The sequence below is a fragment of the Dicentrarchus labrax genome, unplaced genomic scaffold, assembly GCF_905237075.1.
Source record: "Dicentrarchus labrax unplaced genomic scaffold, dlabrax2021, whole genome shotgun sequence".
NCBI lineage: Eukaryota > Metazoa > Chordata > Actinopteri > Moronidae > Dicentrarchus > Dicentrarchus labrax.
Genome location: NW_026136722.1, coordinates 11,366,677 through 11,387,895, shown reverse-complemented (window position 1 = coordinate 11,387,895; position 21,219 = coordinate 11,366,677). Strand labels below are relative to the sequence as shown.

General features: G+C 41.1%; 2 protein-coding genes across 2 annotated transcripts; both read right to left on the bottom strand.

Moving 5' to 3' along the window:
* Window positions 1-111: 111 nt before the first annotated feature.
* gmip (GEM interacting protein) lies at window positions 112-13,155 on the bottom strand. Its single transcript, XM_051389281.1, has 21 exons — window positions 12,875-13,155; window positions 11,302-11,392; window positions 10,684-10,738; window positions 10,534-10,597; window positions 8,267-8,392; window positions 7,346-7,410; window positions 7,134-7,241; window positions 6,946-7,026; window positions 6,547-6,708; window positions 6,221-6,358; window positions 5,518-5,708; window positions 5,071-5,162; window positions 4,915-4,977; window positions 4,713-4,802; window positions 4,461-4,603; window positions 4,187-4,363; window positions 3,957-4,094; window positions 3,645-3,844; window positions 3,204-3,528; window positions 2,463-2,565; window positions 112-1,536 (listed from the first exon to the last, which is right to left on the bottom strand). The coding sequence occupies exons 1-21, from the start codon at window positions 12,918-12,920 to the stop codon at window positions 917-919; spliced, it is 3,078 nt and encodes a 1,025-aa protein (XP_051245241.1). The 5' UTR covers window positions 12,921-13,155; the 3' UTR covers window positions 112-916.
* A 925-nt stretch (window positions 13,156-14,080) lies between these two features.
* colgalt1a (collagen beta(1-O)galactosyltransferase 1a) lies at window positions 14,081-21,187 on the bottom strand. Its single transcript, XM_051389289.1, has 12 exons — window positions 20,792-21,187; window positions 18,340-18,450; window positions 18,130-18,247; window positions 17,410-17,544; window positions 17,079-17,283; window positions 16,834-16,953; window positions 16,581-16,657; window positions 16,349-16,455; window positions 16,110-16,242; window positions 15,905-16,032; window positions 15,601-15,807; window positions 14,081-15,499 (listed from the first exon to the last, which is right to left on the bottom strand). Exons 1-12 carry the CDS (start codon window positions 21,013-21,015, stop codon window positions 15,232-15,234), a joined length of 1,833 nt encoding a protein of 610 aa, XP_051245249.1. The 5' UTR covers window positions 21,016-21,187; the 3' UTR covers window positions 14,081-15,231.
* Window positions 21,188-21,219: the final 32 nt, after the last annotated feature.

Below are 21,219 nucleotides of genomic sequence, written 5' to 3'. Positions count from 1 at the left end.
AGACATCAGAAAATGTTGCTCCACTTTATACGCCATTGCACTCTAAACTGAAACAGGTCCCAGGATGAAAAGGCTGATGTGGAAGTGGAAAAAGTGACATCTCAAAACATGTCATTAGAAATAAGTGGTTTATTACTCTTCTACTATTGTGTCTAGCATGTTTTCCCCCCTCACACTGGGAGAAGACCTCCCCCTTGTGGCAAAAGAGGCAAAGTGCTCACACACACAGAAAAGGCATGTCTTTGTTTATGAACTACACCAAATTTCAACCTGGAGCCTATAAAACATTAAAAAAACACAACAAATAGATAACAAAATTATCTTAAAAATACAACACTTGATGGTATTTGTATTTAGCAGATTTTCATTACAATTTGTTCAGGATAAAACCTGAAAGAACTTGATACTTGTGAGCTAGTTTGCATCGCCTGAACTGAAATCTCAAACCACCTGCTTGTTACATTCAAATACACTAGAGATATTAAAAACGTCGATAAATACGCGACCCACTTTTGTGTGGTCTGCGGACAACAGGATGGTCAAAAGATCAACATTTTTGAGAAGATTAGTGGTAATATAGCTGTGGCATCCAAGAAAGCATCAGACCTGAACTTTTCAACTGTGTTTTCTTAAAGAATGACACCAAACTAAGAAAAATTGAACTTTTTGTTGATTAGTAACAGATACTTTTTGTGTAACAGGTGAGATATTTGTGAGTAAAATATGGGAGGCATGTAATTTATGCAAACTAAATGAACTACATAGTAGCAGTTGTTACAAACAATAAAGATATTAATGGTTTTACATCCTCCCGTGTGTGTGTGTGTGTGTGTGTGTGTGTTGGGGTGTGTGTGTGTGTGTGTGTGTGTGTGTGTGAATGTATTCCAGTGAACTGTCTGGAGATTTGTCTCTTTCCTCAGACAAAGAGCTGTTCATCCTTCCCTGAGTGGCTGCGTCTCAGCTTCAATCCAGACAGGATCTTCTGGGCTGGCGATGTCAGGTTATGCTCAACAGGAAGTGACTTTGGTGACTCACACAGAAACCGACTCTGTCCAGGACTCTGGCTGTTATTGCATGTTGCAGTTATGTTCCGATCTGTTTGACACCCAGCCGCTGCCTCCTGTGTTGTACTGGATGATGTCGCAGTTGTAGCTGATGTAAATGTTGAGTCCAATCCCAGCATGTACTGCACAACGTCACGGGGGCTCATTGGGACGTCCGCTTTACTCTCACCTGCAAAGGTGGCCTGGCAGGTGTTCTCACATAGGACATCTAAGTTTTGGGAAAGTCTCTGTGTCCCTGGTTCTGGAGAGGAACTGCGGCTGCTGTCTGCACTCCCTGGACTGTCCCTTGCTGGGGCTGCAGGCTGTCTGGCTGCACGACCTAGGTTGGGGAGTCGGGTTCCTGGGTTATGATGCCGGTAATACTTCACAGGCTGTCTGGTGAAGCGATAGTGCGGCTGGGTCGCCAAATGAGAGTCTGGTTCCCCCACCAGTTCACTGTGAGGATTGCTCGATGCCCCTCTCATAGCCAGGACTGAGGCAGAAGAGGGAGAATAAGCATGAGACTTATTAAAGTAGTAAAAACACAGGATATTCATTATAATAAACGTGGCTTTCCTGAATATTGTTTCAGTCTGTTTGAGCAACAACAGCCTTTAACCTAAGGTTAAACATTCATACAGAGTTCTTCTGGAAGGTGCAGACTGCAACCATATCCTGCACTTATTTGAAAGTTATTAACAGAAGTTTAAAATTAATTTCACTATGCTGCACATGAGGTTGATATATTCATGTGTTTCGTTGTGAATAGAAGCTGCTTCCTATTGTAGCTACAGAGAAGAGAGCACCTCAGAACAGCAGCAAGAGTAAAGCATGCGAAGAAGAGATGAAACCTCAGACAAAACTTAACCGAGACTGAAAAGTAACACTGAGATCTCTGACAAAATTATCAAGATGGTGGTTATGATCACACATCAATTTCTTAAATGAATTAAAGCAGCAACAACGGCTAAGCAATCTAACTACAGATGAATACAACTAGATAGTCTCAGTGAAAAAATATGGAAGGAAGTCTTATTTCTAAAAATAACTGGAGGAAACGCGTAGTTAGAAAAAAAAAAAGAACTGCAACACACCCTTGAGGCACTCTGTATCTAGTGCTTAGAAAGCTACTGACTAACTGTAAACTAGAACAAACCACCTGTCTGTGAGAAATAAAGTAAACAACTTGGGAGCTGTATGTGTAATACCAACAAGATCTCTAATAGGATTAATTAAAACATGTCCTCAAGCAACAAAGGTACAAGCTGACACAATAATCTATAATTCATTATACCAACAACTAAAAACTCCAGCATTTCCAAACTACATAAAAAATCTACAAACACTATGAGCAGATTCTATCATTATCTAGCTCACCTATTCTAGTCAGTATCTGCTCTATCACTACATCCCGCCTACCTGCTCTGTCAATGGCTTCAGGGCTGAGCTGGTCCACTGCCTCATTGGATGAAGACTTGTCAGATATATAACCCTCGCTTGACTCTCTCTTGATTGTTCGACTCTGTTGGAATGACACAAGTTGGGTGGTTGATTTCTGCAAGAATTTACAGACTACGTCTAACCCTGAAATACTGCAGCCCTACAGTATGTGATAGGGATTCTTACCGGGGAATGCTATGAACACATTTAAACGTTGTCCAGGACATTTTATACTGGGAGATGAAGTGGCTCCCAGTATTACCCCCCTTTTTTACCTCTGTAATTTTACCTGTGCCTCTAAACCATCTGGTACAGCCACGGTAAATGTCTACAGTGGGATAAATTATTTTTTGTCTATAAGCAATAGCAGTGAAATGTGCACAAAGTAAAGCTTGACAGAAGGTCATGCAGGTCAGAATCAAGTGAGCAGTAGAAATGCAGCAGCTGTCCAGCATGTTAATCCTGAGGCAGTAAACGTGAGGTAAAGGTGCCAGGTGCAAAGGCTCTTAAAACAACAGGTACATTAATCAGGAAAAGTAGCTCAGGTACTGACTCACTCTGCCCTGTGTGTATGCCAAGCAACTGCCACTAATTCTTTTTAAACTCAAGTAGCAGTTGAGTGCTACAATTAAAACATTTAGTTTGCATTTGTGAGTCCTGTGAAAATCCTGCACACTTATACAGCAGCAACCACAAGTCTGTGTTCACTGCAGTACTTACTTCTAGTGAGTGTGGCCTCTCTCTGGAGGAGGTTTCATGTTCTGTGCCAGTGTAATCTTCCCCATCCAGGGGACAGGAAGCTCTGGGAGGGGTGTCTGGAAGAGGTGCAGTGGGAGCTGGGGGAGGGGGCGTACTGGGTCTTTGCCGAAGGCCAAAAACCTTGTCATGGTGTGTGATGAGGAACTCAATAAGTACAGCCTGGTAGCTGGTCTCCAGTAGGGCAATCATTGGCATGTCCGTGGACACAAGAGGGCGCAGTAGTGTTGGCCCAAACACAATACCCAAATTGGTTGGCGACATCTTGTTCTCGTAGTTCTCTGAAACTCTATGAGGACAGAGAAAAGACATATTCAAGGAAAGATTTAAGACAGTTCAAGAAAAATCTGTCAACTAGAGGGTAAAATGTTACTAGAAAGATCTGTAAACCAGCTTCATGCTCACTTGTACAGGTGAGACATCAGGTGCTGCAAGATGCTGTAGCAATATGGAGGGAGTTTCTGTAGTAGCTTTTGCAGGCTGTCAAGGATGCCCATTATCTCGGTAGTGTCTGGTGTCGACTCCCTTTCACTCAGTTGCTGAATGGACTTTCCCACCGCGAGGAACGCACTGTACAGGTCAAAGGTTAGTAAGGGCTCTGGGAGCTGGGAGAGAGTGAGGAATAGAGAGGTTACTCACTGCGATCAGAGACAAAAAGCTTATCTTCTAATCTACCAAATTTATTCAGTCATGTTTATTTGGCAATGACTCCTGTACCTCCTTGAAGAAGTGTTTAAGGATCGAGGTGATGTCATGCGGTGAGAGGTCAGAGAGGTCCACCTGCTCCTTTTGCGTTTCAAAGGCCTGACAGATCTTCTGGATGCGAGGCTTGGACCCGCTAACACGATACACCCCCTAAAGAAAACCAAAACCAGAAAACAGTTATCAGACTAGGTCTAACAATTGACTTTTTTCCAAATTTCGGTCAGTATGATGGTAAATAATACCTGGACTGAGAGGGCACGACTCTCAATCTCAGATGTGCACTGCTGCACCACAAAGGGCACCTCATCTGGCCTGTCACGTGGCAGCAGAGAGAGGTCCACTCCGAACACATTCCCCTTCCTGTTCTCACATTCGAGCTGACATACCTCCATACACTTCCTGTGCAAAAACACGCCGCACTGAAAGTGGAGCAAGAACAGAGCAGAGGACATTAACAATCTTACTCACAGCATTCATGGTCTGCAATGCCCTGTTACAGTATATCTCTCCTCATACCTCCACACATTCGACCCCACTGACAACAATATAGTTGTCACACTGCTTGCACTTGGCCATCTTGCTCTTCATCTTCCTGAGTCGGTGTGTCAGTGCAGCTCGTGAAAGTGTGCGCAGTTTGACTGGCGTATTGTCAATGCACTCTGGGGAGAAGGAGAGGATAGAATCCTGCTGTTTAATACCCTGGGGCAGTAAGGTTAAGAACGCACAGAAATATTTTGTCTATAGTGGCATAACAAGAGAGTTACAAACCTGATTCTGATGCCATACCCTGTTCGTCCAGGTCGTCTGATGACACTGTCAAAGTGGATGCGGTTTTAGGCAGCCTCCTATTTGAGTAAGCTTCAGTAGAGCGGAGACACAGCAGAGGGGAAATCAAACATGTTTATCTTTGCAAAGTTTTGATATGCAAGTGAAAGAGAAGTTACAGAAACAAATGCAGGCTTGTGCTTACCGGGGCTGGACAGAGATTCCAAACTGCCTCCAATACTCTCACTGTCACTGTACCCTGGTCTCCCTGAAGTGCACAAGGACACATAAGAAAACTATGAAATATTAAATGAAAGTGAATAATTTGTCTGTTAATGGTGTAATCCCGGGGAGTCCTTACTGCCATCGTTGGGTCGTCTGTGAAAGTTATCATCTGTCATAGGTGAAGAGTCCTGCAGTGAGCCGAGAGTGTTGCTGGTTTTCCGTCTGTTCCTTTAAAAAAAAAGGATTATGACAAGAATTTTAATGAAAAAAGAGTTAGTGGAAGTATATAAAAATAATATACCCAGTGCATGTCGAACAATTTGTCTGCTTTTATCCCTTTTGATTTTATTGAATCTCAGCAAATAAGAATAGGGAGTTTACTGGTTGTACCAACTATTTAATTAAGAGATGAGCACACAGATACATCCAATGTTTTTTTCTTTGTAAGACAATTTTATGAATTTTGTTTCCACTTAATATTTATTTTAAACAAGTAAATAATAACCTATAACCAACATACACTTGAAATCCACAGTGAACACCAGAGCCAAAGTAATAGCAGACATTGGTGAGTTTACCATACCCTTTGGTCTGAGGATGATACTCCTCGAAGGTAAAGACTTGGGGAGGTTGTTCAGGTAGAGGTTTGTTGAAGATGTAGCGCAGGTAGGGCTCGCCCGGCTCCAGGGCCCTGCATGTCAGCTCCAGGTTGTGATAGCCAAGAGGAAGGGCCTCTGTCTGCTGCCGCTGGTAGTAAAACATGTTGACTGTGGCCTGAAGCAGAAAGGAGACATAATGAGGTGACAATGCAATGATTTTACTGTGCTAATTTATCAACAAATAGTTGCATAAGTGAAATATACAATGTCAGAAAACTGATAATTCCTTTGTTTTGTTATATCATGGAGGCAAAGTTGTAAACCATAAAGCACTGCTCGAGTAGATATGCAGGCAAATATATGCCTTCATTTGTGCAGAAATGATAATGGAGACACGGTTTACTATACCTAATAACAAATATACAAATGTCTCATGTCACACAAGAGAAGGTGCTTTAGGCATTGTAACTTCTCTTAATGAACAAAGGATGGTTGACTGCATTAGCTGATGTTGCTATAAATATAGTGGTGAAATTCACTTTGTGATTAAAATAAATGCATGGCATTATACTACACATTCATACCACAACCAAGTTTAACCATGTATGTTTAGAGACTGCTGCATGGAATAACCTATCTAGAAGCAAACTGAGAAGAAGACAGGTGTTTAGTTTCTCAATTTCATACCTCCTTGAGCACAGTGTCTCCCTGACAGATGAGCTTGCGAATGTGGGAAATAATTCTCCCTTTGACCTTCTCTAACTCATCCTGGTGGATCCTGGCGTCGCACACACACTGTCTGTACAGAAGCTCTGCCTCCATCACCTGGAGGAGACAGCAAAAGACATAAGAGCTGCTAAACTATCACAAATGTGTATAATTTTTCTTAAAGTGTATTGTTTAACATGATGAACACATTATGAGCAAAATAATAATAATTTTTCTTTACTGACCTGTAGTTGAACTGCATTTCTAAAGATTGTATTGATGTAGTGCATTAAGGGGACATTCACCTTAGTTTGGGCTTCATCTTTAGACTTCCGCCTCTTGTCCAGTGTTTTGGTTCCAGCTGTGTCATCCACAGATTTAGCAGAAACAGCTTTAACCTTTTCTAGCTCATCACAGCGCTGGAGGTATTGCTGCCGAGCCTTTTTTAAAGCTGTCACTGAATCGTTCTGAAAACAATTGAAACAAATGGAGGGAAAAACACAAATGCGTTTGTTTTTACTGTGAGCCATTGCAGTCTAACATGCTTTAAGGTAATAACAGACAGATCATTCTTTCACAGAAGGAAATATTTTGTTTTACGTGCTTTTTCAGGCATCAAGTTGGCTGGAATGTCTTAATTTTGACAAAATTAGTTTTAGTTTTGAGCTCAACTTCAGTCATAAACAAGATTACTAATTCTTTACCATCTTCCTTTGTTCTTTTGCCCACTGCTCCTTAAACTCTCTGCGCCACTTGTCAATCTCATTCTTCTTGGCAACCAAGGCCTTTGGGACAGAGATACTGGATTAAATACAAAGTCATAGCTACATACTAAAAGACTGAGAGAATTTCCTCAAATGCAAACTTTTTGTATGAGTGTGTGGACTCATACTTGGTAACAGCGGCTTTGTATCTGTTCTGAAGTCTTTCTAGAGGTCACACTGTTATTGATGTCTTGCTCTAACGCCATTGTGTAGATGTACTGCAGGGGCATCATGTCCTGGAAAGACAGGATCAACTTTAGACAGCTTTTGTAAAGTAAACACTGCAACACATTGTCATGAAACATTTCCTTTGGTACACATCCCATAAACAAAGCTATACCTGCTGTGTCACACTGGCTTTTGCTCCTTCAGCTGTCTTCATCACATTTTTGGCAAATTCTTGTTCTGTCAACAAAAATTCAAAACGTTTTTCTTTAGCTTACATTGCTCATTAGATACTGTACATCAGTGATTAACCATTTTTTAAATTCACAATGAAGATAAATTAACCTGATATATGCACATATCTGACAGCTGTTCTTGACCTGAATGTTTGTTTTAATTAACACTTTAATAATGTTGCTCCATGTGTAATTCACAGTAGTTTGGGGATGACCTCCACCCAGCACTACTCATCTGCTGCTGTTGCCTGACACACTCAACACAGCTGAGTTTGATTGCTGCTATTAGACTTGCATGTTAGGCATCTTAGTCTGGAGACTGGGCACTTGTGCAGGCTGACACAAAAGTAATCACTGTCTATGTACTCCAAAGGCACCCCATCTCCTTTATTACCCTGCTCTGCCCTGCTAATCTGCTGTCTAATCCTTTCTCTCTGCGTAGCTCCTGGGGTGACTGCACCACCCACAGACACCCTCACAGAATAAAATAGTACAAACAGGCCGTTTGTAGTTCTTTATTGGTGGACGATATGAAGCAAATCTTTGCTCCCCTATATATAATAAACTAAGACTCTAGTTTCATAAGAAATCATTTGAAAGTCTTGTACAAAATGTTAAATAGCTCACACTTTAAACACTTTAGGAACTACATAGTGGATAAGGGGATTTTCATGAACTGGATTCTCTGTTGTAGAGACAGCAAATTTGCATTTTGTAACCACCCCATCTATATCTGCCTCTGTGAGCAGTTTATATTTAAATTAATTAACATAGCAGGCACAGATGCTCGATAGAGGCACTACATGTATGTTATTGTAATAATTTGCATGTTACCTTTTCTAAGCTGCATGTACACTCACCCAAGCTGATTCTCTTTTCCATCCAGGCCAGGATGTCTTTGGCGTAGCGGCACCACAACTTGGTGTACTGCAATGCTGTCTCCACTCCATATTCACAACGACAGAGGGCCAGGTCTGCGTCCTGGGCTGAGAGGGAGTACATCAGCATCACTGCAAGCTCCAGACACTCGGAGCTCTACCCAGGGATCACACAGAATCCATTGGGCTAAACCCCCAGTGTGTCTCTCCTTGAGGACTCAAACGACCTCCAGCCTCAAAGAAATACCAATCTACTGTAGAGTGACAACCCCCCGTCTCCTAGATGTAATTGAACAAGATAAAGATGATCCACTCCAATGACACTTTAAAAAAAGATATTCACAAACCCAAAACAGGAAACAGTGACTTCATATGACAAGTCATAGCTGTTCCCAAGAATAAAGGTCCTGTGGTTTCCAGTGAGTTTGTCCATATCTCTTGCATGATGCGTAATATATTCTGTTGCTGGTTGGCAAAAAACTCTTTATTCAATCCCAAGTCTCCCAGTTAACAGAAATGAGGATGTGACCAGAGAGGGGAGTACTTCTGTGGACCAACGACAAATAGCATTAACTAAATAACTTCCTCCTGCTCTCCCCTCTTCCTCTTCGACTGGCCCCTCCCTCTCACACCTGTTCACTTCCAGTCATTTACAAAAAAGCAAGCCATGCTGCAATAGCAGAGTCACAAACATCACTCAGTGCCAGTGTGCAGTATCACTGTCATGTCACAGCTCTTCTGTGGTCAGGCAGGCAGGGTGTTGATATGACAACCACTCTGGGTCTTCCTCTGTGACACAAACACAGGGTGGATGATGTATGTATGCCAATCACGTGGTCTCTCCCCACACCACTTTCTCTTTTCCTCTTTCTGTGCGCTCCACCTTCGGTAGAACATTTGCAAATAAATGTCAAAAGCTATTAGAACACATCCTAATTTCCTCCTGAAGCAAAAGCACACATGCACTTAAAGAACTTCTGCTAATCGTCCACAGTGCTGTTCCAAGTTTTTAGCTATTTTAAGTGAGCAAGCATGCACTGCTCGAAAGAGTGTGACAACTTCTCTCTCAAGTTCCTTACTTAGACATGCAGATTTTATACTGCTCTGCTGTTTTGCACTGACACCAAATCCGGTTAGAGTGGTATAACAATCCAAGCAGGGTGATCTTCTCTTCTCTGTCTTCAAGCAAAAGCCGCAAGAAAGAACAGGCAATTCCAGAAGAATGATGGATTTGTGGCCAGATTGTGTGCCAAGGCTGACCTCTCATAGCCTTTCCTCTCTGTGATTTGTTTTCGGGAGAGCTCTGAGCACTTTCAGCAATCAACCTCAAAGCTATGGCGTTCTTCACTTGGATTGGGGATTATCCCGGTCAGGTCCAGATTGCGCAGTGACAGGCTTTAGAGGAGCATCCAGTGAGGTTGACTCCCTGGTGTGTGACTGAACAAGGGGGGTTAAGGGGCTAGTGACTGACCAATCCCAACCAATGGGAACACATAAAACCAGTTTACCAAAGAGTAAATATGTTTGGCGCTTATAGAATTGATTTTGACATTTCCAGTCAGGTATGAGAAACGTTTCTTTGCTATATAATCAGTTAGCTATTCTTTTGTTTTTTTAGCTATTTCTTTTTCAGTTGTATTCTTTAATCCCTTTCCGTCTGTGTTTTCCCAATCTCTGACTGTGTGCTGTGACCTGTAGTTTGAGTCAAACTGAGGTTGGAGTACTTGGCAGTGACTTCCTGTTTGGACAGGAAGTCTAGTCTTTCTCTCTTCCTCCCTTGTGTTTACTGCAATAGTCTGCATATCACCGACACGTCCTTTTTCTGCAAACCCCTCTGTCTTCCGCCTGTGTCTAAGGTAAAAACTGAGAGCAGCTGTCTCCTGCTCTAATCCCCTCCCTTTATCCTAATCTCATTACAACAGGGCAATTACAACTCACAGTTAATTAGAAGAAAACAAGTAAAGAAGATACTCTATTGAGTGTCACAGACTGACAGCAGATCATACGCATCATTACTAATGATCTGTTGAGTTGTCGGATGTCAGTCACAGGGTGGCAATTGAACCAGTGACCTAAACCACTATAAAAAGTCTCTAATTCACAGACTGGTGGTGCAGTACAGTGCAGAGGAGTATTTTATTGATACCCTGTGAGGCCTTCACAGTTTATATCAGCTAGAGCCACAGGGCATACACACCTTCACACTCTCTTTGTGTTCCTTCGGTATCTCTCTCACACATAAATCATACCTGATTGGATTCCATCCACTTCATTGACCTCAGCGTGTTTCTGTGGACAAAACAAATCTTCACCCTGTTGGAAAAAAGCAGACTGTCACTCTATAAATACATCATTAATCCCCAAAAAGTACCAACAATATTCTGTAAGTGGTTTCTTACAGTAAAGTCTGAGATGGACTGTGAGTCACTGTCTGCCAGCAGATCCTCCCCTGCACTGAACACAGAAAGAATGTATTGAGATGCTTAGACAATCAAATAGCAATAGCTAAAAAGTCTCAGAGTTTATTGAGGAACACACAAACACTCCATTTACCTGCAGCTATGTTTCCTACATCTGCCAGACAGATGTAGGCAACACACTAACTGTATATACCGTATGTTGGGCTGATCAGTATTACACAAAAAATACGTATTTTTTCAGTCCAGTACATATCCATTTACTTTACTGTACCTCTACTTCACAGTACCCACACAATATTCATACAGTGTCAGTGCCATTTCAAAGAAATGGTGTGATGCTTGTTTTTGACTGAAAGAATATTCACATGCATAGTTGTCTGAGTTCAGGTTGATGGATTATGGCTTTGAGCTGACAAATATATCTGAACAGTTTCATCATGTATGGTTTCATACAATCAGCCAAGCTTACAGCATCTTTGAATGACACCTCACTAACCACTGTGTTTTTCCATCGCTGTATTCAGGTCAAACTAAACACGCAGGCTGATGCAGGAGACAAGGTAGCATTGTAGATATTTGTAAATGTATAATACTTACGAAGAGAGTAAAGATAAATCAAGATTATCAAATTCTCTGAAGATCTCACTGTATCGCTTGGTTTCAGATTTACGAGGCACCTTGTTCACATCTGAAATGAGAAACAGATAAGCTAAGATACATAAAACAATAAGATGGCCCTATGTTACCCAGAACACCATTGTAGATTTGAGATCCTGAAATGTGATCCTGTGATAAACACTGTGTAAACTTTAAGGCCAAAACCAGTCTTTAACAGCTGCTCTGAAGAAACAAAGGGAATATTAAATTTATAACAGCATACGCAAACAGAATGTAGATCACTATATAAGACAATCCTAAAAAAATATTTTCAGAATGCCACAAGACAAACAGAAATATACAGGTTGGAAACGGCCATGAATAAGACATGTAGATCTGACCTCATTTCTAGTGGTTAATTGTCATGTTTATAATGTGGTTATTGTACAGTATTTAATTTCTGCAATCCTACTTAGGTGTTCACCAAAAAGCATCAGCTAAATGCCTGACATACAACATAATAATACTTTAAAAAAACAAGCATTAAGATAAATGATTCTGCTAAAACAATAATGAATAAAGAAAATAAATCAAACTTAGTTCCACTCCTGAAGTCATATCTAACACAGCTTTCCTTTACATTACTGAGAAAAAATGTTTGACTAAATTTAATACCTACAATGAGGAACAGTGAGGTGCTTTTTAATAACAAAACTTCAACCTTTTGTGCCCCCACTGTTTAACTGATGTTTCACTATGGGGCATACCACAGCGTTTTAAAATGTTGATTTACAGCAGATGCAACAAAGGAGAAAGAGCAATCTTTCTCTCTCTCCGAGACACCTCCATTTTGGTCAACCACATCCTGCTTGCAATTTGTGTCATGTCCCATGAACATAGAGTCCTTGTTTTTCACACCACTATGACAGTGTTTCAGTATAAAAATGAGAATTGAAAAGCAAGTAAGATGTTTCAACAAAGCTAAAACACTAATCACTAATTTTTGTTTGCTATATACCTACAATACTTGTAATTACACTATTTCACATTCATACATTTAAGTCACATTGAACAGGCTCCTGATAGCAGCATATTGCAAACATTTTTAGTTTTATCAACAGTCAATAAGTTAAAATCTCAATAATATTTTAAGGTAATATTCTATTTTTGTCTTTTTGCTAAAAAAGTGCTAAAAACACAGAAGTCAGACAAAAAACAAGGCCGAACAAGATGTGTAAAAATGGACAAAGAATTTCACCAATCCTTCTTCGAATAGGAAGGTGACACACAGCTCTACAAAACTCCTGATAGACACATTTCCGAAGAATATTCAGGCACATTGTTGATACAGTATATGCATGCACACACACATGCAATACCTATGTCACAATGGCACTACAGCAATGTCAGCATATATCCAAACAGCACACAGCAAGAGAATATTCATCCATTTTACAAACAAATTAAGAAATATACATTCATAGCAAAGGGTTTTGAAAACAAATGAATGAAAAATATTTATACAAATTTAAGCATAATGGGTAACATATCCTATATCATTCTTTGTGCTCACCTGTTGCTTGAGAGGAATCCTGGTTAGGCACTTGATCTTCTTCCATTTCTACAGATCACCACAGAAGCAGGCCTCTACTAACACCACACACACATCATCTGCTGCCCTTAAGGTCACAGTACAGTACACTAAAGATACGTGTAGTTGAGTAGGCAGGAAACCCGCACTGCAGACAACTCTTGCTAAGTTTTTGGCATACAGCTAATCTGAGCTTGCTGACGTTCGTGCTCGAAAAAGGATCTTTCTCTGGTAGAGTGGAGGTTGGCCAACGTTTTTACCACCATAAAAGAGGAAGTGTCTTTTGCTGTCACTGTAGACCCCACCTACGCTGTCACGCAACACATGCTGAGAAGGTGCCACTGTGTTTAGATTGCACTGTCTTTGTAAAAAAAATAATGGCTGACCTCCCTGGATAAATAACATATATTTAATATATTTAATGTTGACAAATTACAGATATGTGACCTTCATAACAGATATTTGACCTTGATAGTGGCAGGTATAGGTCGGACAAGCCAGCTGATACTTCATCTACATAACATCAGAATAAATAACTTGGTCAAATCAAGTTCTTTACTTAATTGGTGAATGCGCTCATACCAGAGAGAATTGAGTTGTTCTGTATACTCTGTGACCCCCATACAGTATAGTACTTAAGTTTGTAGGTGTGAATTTAAGCTACCCTATTTGGCCTCATTTGATCATTATTTCAATAATGTCTAAGGTTGGATCCCTCTTAATTGTTGCAGACAACAACAGCAAAATGTCCTCCATCTGGTTATACTTAACAGTTTATCTCTTGCTTGCCAGTTGACAGTTGAAGCAGAGTGACAGTAAAATGATGACATCTTGAGGGCTAGTAAGATAAAACAAGTGAGAGCAAGGTCAGGGCTGCATGTGTGTATTGTTTATGTGGTGTTTCTCAGTGACAGCAGTGAATGAGGTATGAATGCAATAAATGGTTCACAGCTATTTTGGGAGATCCATGTGAAATTCACAGTGGTTTCTATAAACAGTTACTGTAACAGAGGCATCCCACATAAAATAAAATAAAAACTAAACCTCCCTCACAATAAAGTTATGTTAAGTGAAGTGGTTCCTCATGACTTTTATCTGTTGACACTATCTTGTTACTGGCTACAGCTAAATTTGCAAAACCAGAGACATGATAGTATGCATCCCATCACAGTGATCACAAATTCAACCTTTTTTTTTTAAAAATAAAACATTTTATTTCTTCTTGGCACAATGCACCCCTAACATTTTGTGCAAGATCCATGGGTGGACGGCTTCCATTAACATAAAAATCAACTTCCTGGAAGATTTAGTGTAGCAATGTGAGGCAAAAGAATAAATAATTTGCAAAAAGCAAGATGATGAAAACTCTACATCAGGGATGTGTTATCAACTCTTGCTCACCCAAAACGCTCAAATTAAGATTTAACTGAGAAGGATTTAGAGGGACTGATGTGTGTTTGGATGCGGTTGGGTGGGTGCTTTCTGAGGGAACTTAAAAGGCATTTACAACCATGTTACTCCCAAAACCACCAAATTTGAGGTGTGTAAACTGGTCTGTCCCATTTATAACGATGTCAACAGCTGGCTGGCGGCATTAGTCTGGGAAAAATCCAAAAGTGGCGACAAGGGACACATATATACTCCACAGTAGCACTGTGAATATATAATTCTGAGTCGACTGCTACTGTTGCTTGTGTGATTTGTTGCTTTAGTGAAGCTCTACTGCAAGCATCTTAAGTGTTGGCTAATGATTATTCAAAACTCAGCAATAAGAAGTTTAAAAAGAGAAAATACTGAAGATCAAGGCAAAAGACATGCAAATGTCTCCTCTTGGATTTTCCACAATAGAGACCAATGAATTTAGAAGTATTACCGGTTGATTTAAGGCATGAATGTCTGCAAAAGTCTTGATTTTCCTCAGTGACATACAGTGTGATTACGTCCCAATTTATTTGTAGCCTTGAGAAATTTATAAAAGAAGCATTTCACAGTGTAATGTCAAATTAGAACAAATTTAACTGCCTGACAACTGTTGCATTGTTTGCTAATGTATAGATTGATTTCTGTATGACAGACAGAAGTTGGGTACTGCAAATGCCATTCCAAATGGCAAGTCTAGTGCCTTTATAAAGAAAAAACTACAAACTGACAACACGACAGCAAACATGAGACACACCTGATCCCTTTTTAACTTGTCACATCTGGATAAATTAAATCTTTCTACAAACTCTGATGTTACATCCCCGATGAGATGCAAAATCAAAAGTATCAAAGATGAAACATGATTAGAGAATAAAGGGGGTTTGTGCTCTAAATCCAAGGGTCTCATTCAGTTCCTCTCATAGCTCATCCCGTGCTGTACTGTCCAAAGGCGACTGGAGGACATCTGAGTTCTGGGCCTCAGAACTGATCTCAGCTTGCTCATGGGTTTTTCCTGAGCGTGCTCTGTCCCAGTCTGTACGGACCTTGTCATTGTCCCACACTGTGGAGGTCTCAGTGTCGCTGATGTAACCTTTGTCGCCTGTGTAGTGTGTTGGATACACTAGAAGAGGCTCAGCTGAAAATGCCTTCAGGTCCCTGGTTTCAAACTGTTCCATATAATCAGACCTGTGGAGTAGAAGGTAATGTCAAGAAAAACAAAGAAAGGCAAAACTCCTGAGCAGATGTATATGTTATGTGTGTGTACTGGGTAGCATACAAACACTTACACAGGGTGTTTATTGTACATGATCGGAAGAAACTCGTCCACTGGCAAAATCCTCTTTAGTGGTTCTGCTTTCAACAGCTTCTCTGCACCTTGTAATGATATCATATAACCCAGTGTCCAATATGAATAGTCTGCTTTCACTAAGTTGTGTATATTAGGCACTGCTTTCTCTGGGTGATCCACTTGCATTCTCTTCCGACCAATATAACTGGAAGAAAGCAACAGAGACGAGAAGTGAGAATCAATTGCAAACTTAGGGTAATAAAGATAAAAATGAAAGACAGTGGAGGAAGCACAAAACCCACATGAGATCCCAGTCCAGTCCTTCATGCTCCAGCTCGCTCATCAAGTTCATCAAGCGACGTTTGAAGAAGACCTCAAAGCGCAGGTCATCTTCAATCACCAGGGAGGTGTGCAGGCGTCGCTCCACAATCTAAAGCCAGACACAGATTTATCAATAAGTCACCTGTCTGTCTGGTTCACAAATGTTCAAAAGCTTCTGAGGTTCACCTCTTTCCAGATGTTAAAGTGGGAAAGGAAGCATCCTAGCTCTCCCTTTGTCAGTGGGCGACCATGATAGGGGTCACTGTAGCCAGGGAGCATGTGGATGCCCATAGTATGAACTTCACTGATATTCATTGCTCTGAAATAGAGAGGAAAGAGCAAAATTGTTATTGAGAAAGGAGAGACAAGTGTGATTACCAAGAACTAAACAAGTGTGAAGTACTCATTAAACAGGGTGAACTTACTTTCCATCTACAGCTGGAATGACCTTACATTTAATCTCCTGTTCGTGTAATGCCCTCAGCATACGTTCTCGGCGGTCAGTCCGCCTCTGCAGGTTTATCATAAACACCTACACATGGGCAACAGTGGAGCCAATGTAATTATAGATTTTTAACAGCAGGGGGAGGCATTCAGCACAGAAGTGGATAGAAGGCCATTTTTGCAGACTCCATCTTCACATCACTCGTTACTCACCTCATCGAAGCCCATTTTGTCAGGTTGTTTTCTAGGAACAGGTACGTATTTGGAAGGCATCACTGGGGGATTTCGCACTGCACAGTGAGAGGGAAGATGGATGCAGAAATGGTATAAATGGTATATAGAATTGCATGCTGATAGTTATTACTTAGATAGAGCAGTAGAAAGTAGAATACCGACTTCCAAGCCAGAAGAAAAGAGGGAGTTGGATGCAAAAGTAAAGCCCTCAGTCTGAGTGCAAGCTACTGACCATTAACCTCCAGCAGGGAGTGCAAGAAGCTGTCAGCTTCGTCTTGCAAAGTATTGTGGGATCGCAGTGGCACAGGGAAGTAACCATAGGTCTCTTTATTACATAAAAACATTTGGACATCTGTAGAGAGCAGAAGAAGCAAATATTTTCTCAATCTGAAGTTACAACATTTAGGTTAAAAGGGTCAAATGTATATATATATATATATATATATATATATATATAAGCATTAAATTGTAAGATACCTGCCATCCGAGCAGAGTAGGCAAACACAATGATGTCATCAAAAGCCCAGCTGTATTCTGGGTGTGGAGGGTGAAAGGCTAGCTGCCTGGAAGCCTCTTTCCTGAGATCTATGAGGAAGGTGGAGTGGACCATGGGAACTGCAAAACAGCCCTTCCGCACCTGCTTCCTTATGGGTATGTAGGCAGGGGTGCGCTTATAGTAACCCTGAAGAAGCAGAGTTGGTTAACAGCTGAGTTCAGAGAGGATTTAAGAGCATTCATTAAATCAACTGAACCCTTAGAAAATGTTCAGCGCACACACAAGTGTGTAACCAAATCATCAACACAATACCTGGGAGGTCATTCCACACCAGAAGTTTGAATAGGCTGCACGGGATTCAAGCATCGGAGCAATGATGGTCTTATTCTCTTTCATGAGCTTCCAGACCACATCGGGATTGGTGAGGAGGTTATCACAGTCCACCAACTACACAAGGAAGAGAATATAAACTGTATAATGTCTGTGAATAGTCAAAGAAGTGTATTTGTGGCACTCTGTAAACTGACTTCAGAAAAAAACATCCAATGGTCAAAATGGGTCATGAAGGTTAAATAGGGCTCTAAAACTTAGACAGTAAAAAAAAAAAAAAAAGACTATTCATTTAAAAACTGTTTTTGGGGGCAAGGCTAAGACAGTTTCCAAAATTTGTAGCACAAAATTATTGCAATTCTGGATATACTTTGCTTCAAAATTATACCCCACTGAAGCTATGTGGGCTGGGCTGAGAGTACAAATAGAAATGTCAACTGAGCTGCATTTTAAAATATGGTTCATGTGGAGTCAAGATGTGTGTCAGTGTGAGGCTCCAAATGAACCAGACCAAATAAACTTTAACAATAAGAGACTGAAGATTTTCAACACCCTTCCCCGGTGCTTTAACTACAATTGTGGTGGTGCTTTGGACTTAACTCTGTACTTATCCCTCTGCTGCGATTACTGAACAATAAAGTTAGTCCGGGTAGAAGTGCTGGCTCGATGTTGTGCCTGTAAAGAGTTGTTTCGTTGACCTACCATAAAGTAGTCCGCCCACATCTCACGAGCTGACTCCAGTGCTACTTGCCGAAGTTTCATCACATGCTCATAACGGAGGTCCGTCCACTGCTTTGGACCATCTTCATCCCGATAATGGCTACAAGAGACATTTGGATACCAATCAGACCGATTTTATCTTAAAATCTCTTAAACACAACATTTCACCAGAAACTCTACTCAATCACTAACCTGGGTTCCTCTTTCGGCCTCCACTCCACATAATGGTAAAGGCTCTGCACCTTGACAAGCCAGTCACGCAGAATGGACGTGGTGTTGTCCTTGTTATGGTCAGTTGCTACCCTGTCAATATACAACACAAGTAAATGAGTAGAATGAACAGTATTCATCACCAAAGGAGTTGAACATTATCAACAACTGAGGCCAATAAGGGGGAAACAGCCAGAATGGTAGAATGTAGCTTTGGTACCATACTCTATTCAAGCTGAGACAAGAGTTGAAAGACGATACCACAACTCAACAATGGCCTACTGTTCTTTTTTTTTTTAAACTTGGTGTCTGAAGCTGTGAGAACTGGCACAAGTGTTAATGAAACCAACATCAAAACAAAACAAAACACAGTACATCTAGTTGATATAATCTAGGGTATCACATCAGACTTTAAAGAATGGTGTATCAAGGAACCCTAATAAGGAAAACCATACCATATTCAAGAAACAGCATTGCAGAAGTGAAACTTTTGTCTACAATAGTTCAGAACAAAAAGGAAATGATTGGAACTGGCAGAAGCCATGCGTGAGACACATGACATGCTAGACAGCTTGCATGTTTGATCTAATTCTGCAGAGGAAGGAAATAAAGCCACATGTTCATCTCAGAGTCATTACATCTGCTTGAATCTCTGTATCAAAAAATGAGAAATCATGCCACAACAGAACATCCGCAGCCTTCCTTTTTTTTGCCATTTGGTGTACTGTAGGTTATCAATCTTTGCCGGATAAAAAGAACAGCTGCACAGCCAAGATGGGTTCTCTTGAGAGATTTCACAGGAATCTGTGAGAACACTGCAGCCCCTTGCCAAACCAAGCATTTCTTCCTTCACTCCCGCTTTCTCTTACTTTGGATTACACCGACTCTTCCGTCTCATGTTCAGCTCAAATAAATGTTTGTCGAAAACACTGTTTTCAACTATGCAGACACCAAAGATTTAAATGACAGTTTGTCTAATTCTGAATCCAAGGCTTTGGCATGCTTACAAGCAGCTGCAAAAGGGTTGAGCAAAAAGCATACAGCATGTAGTGTTTACATCTCACAGCTGTGTGCATTGTCCATTAATGTGCTTGCAAAACATGTCAAAACAACACTGTCCTTACCTCAAACAAGAGGTTTATGACCACCCAAATAAAAAAAGAGAAATCAAACAACCTCACTTATATACAAAGCCCCTCAATAAAGTGAAACTTGTTCATCAAGTTGGTGAGTGAAATCTCTCTGAGCCCTCGAGGCAGTCTGGCCAACCGCTCAGAGCTCTCAGAGGGGATAAACATAAGGGGCTGTTGGAGCATGTTGTTTAGTTATTATGTGAAAAAACACCTCCCTTTCACTTCCATAAACTTCTGCCTGATGTTTAAATGGTCTATAACATCCATTTGCACTTCCCACTAGATAATTGCCTTGGAAGGTTGGGTTTTTCACAAATGACAGACAGGGTGCAACTGCGATTGGGTTTGGAAATGGCCTACATAAAAGCGTATTTAGTGAGCCACAACACAGCTAGGTTTTTAGTTTCCATAATCATTTAGAGCAAATATTTAAGGTTGCCCTTCCCCCTGTACAAAGCTACATACTCAAACTTTCCTGTGTCATCTTTTTCTCAACAATCCATAACAATAAATTCCACAAAAATGCCCTTGAACAGAATGTAGTTGTTACAGTAAGTGCTGCTTTTCTCCTGACTGCTCTACAATTTCCACTTCCCATATAGCATTGCCAGCACAACTCATCAGTGAGGGGGGTTCCCTGGGGCTGAAGCTTCACAAGATGGAGATCTCTGGGCTATAAAATGTGTCTGCTGATCAGGTATAGGCGTCAATCGCTGCACTAGTTGATCAGAGGCCTAACGGACAGGAGGTGTATATGGGCTGGGGGAGATGGGGACTGGAGGTAACCTAAAGGTATACACGCACAACACTATTTCTCTTTGTTAGGATTTGTATGTTAAATCATACAGCTCCCCTCGTGGACAAATCAGTCCTGTCCCCTCCCCTCCACGTATACAGATCAATGCATAGCCATGCTGATGAGCAGTGACCAGATGTGCTCACCTCTGTCCAACAAACAGTGGATCACCTAAAGCTGCTTTATGTTTATTCCTGCTCTGAGTCGGTGTTAGTTCTTCTTTGTTTCCTGCTTGTTGAAATTTATTAGATATTTTAACCCTCAAGACAACTTTTTCTACATTGTCACCATTATAGTCTCTCTCTCGCGGGTCCACCCCATTTTTTTTTTACCCTTCCCCAAAACCCATCATCAGCGGTCAGCAATGCGCCGTTTTTTATTAAAATGTTTTTAATTAGACACCTTAAATTACAAAAAGAAAACTTTTTTTTTTTTTTTTTTAACCTTAGCTAGCAACTTCTTAGCGGCGTAGCTTGCGAGAATACTGAGGTTTCTAACAACTTACCACAGGGCCATACGATCCTTGGGATAATTGAGGCGCTCAATAGTACCGAGGAAATACGGCAAAGAGTGCTCGGAGTTCCTGCAGACGAGGGCGAGGAGAACCCGGGGAGCGAGGAGCGGAGACTCGGGGCTCCAGCGCTCCTCCGCAAAATACGCCCGGGCAGGACCGCAGCAGGACAGGAGCAAGAGGAGCAGAGCGGCGGGGAGGCAGGCGAGCCCGTGCATTGCGACGGCAAATGAATTTAAAAAAATAAAAAATAATAAAATAAAATAATAGCACACAATCTACGTGGGTGCTATGTAAGAGTCGTCTCTCTACTTTGTGCGGTCATCACAGAAAAAGCACAAATCTGTGCAGCAGCTCCTGATGTGTCAACACTGCGAAGTTGTGCCTTTAAAGGGGTGGGATGTTCTGTGGTCTTAAAGGGG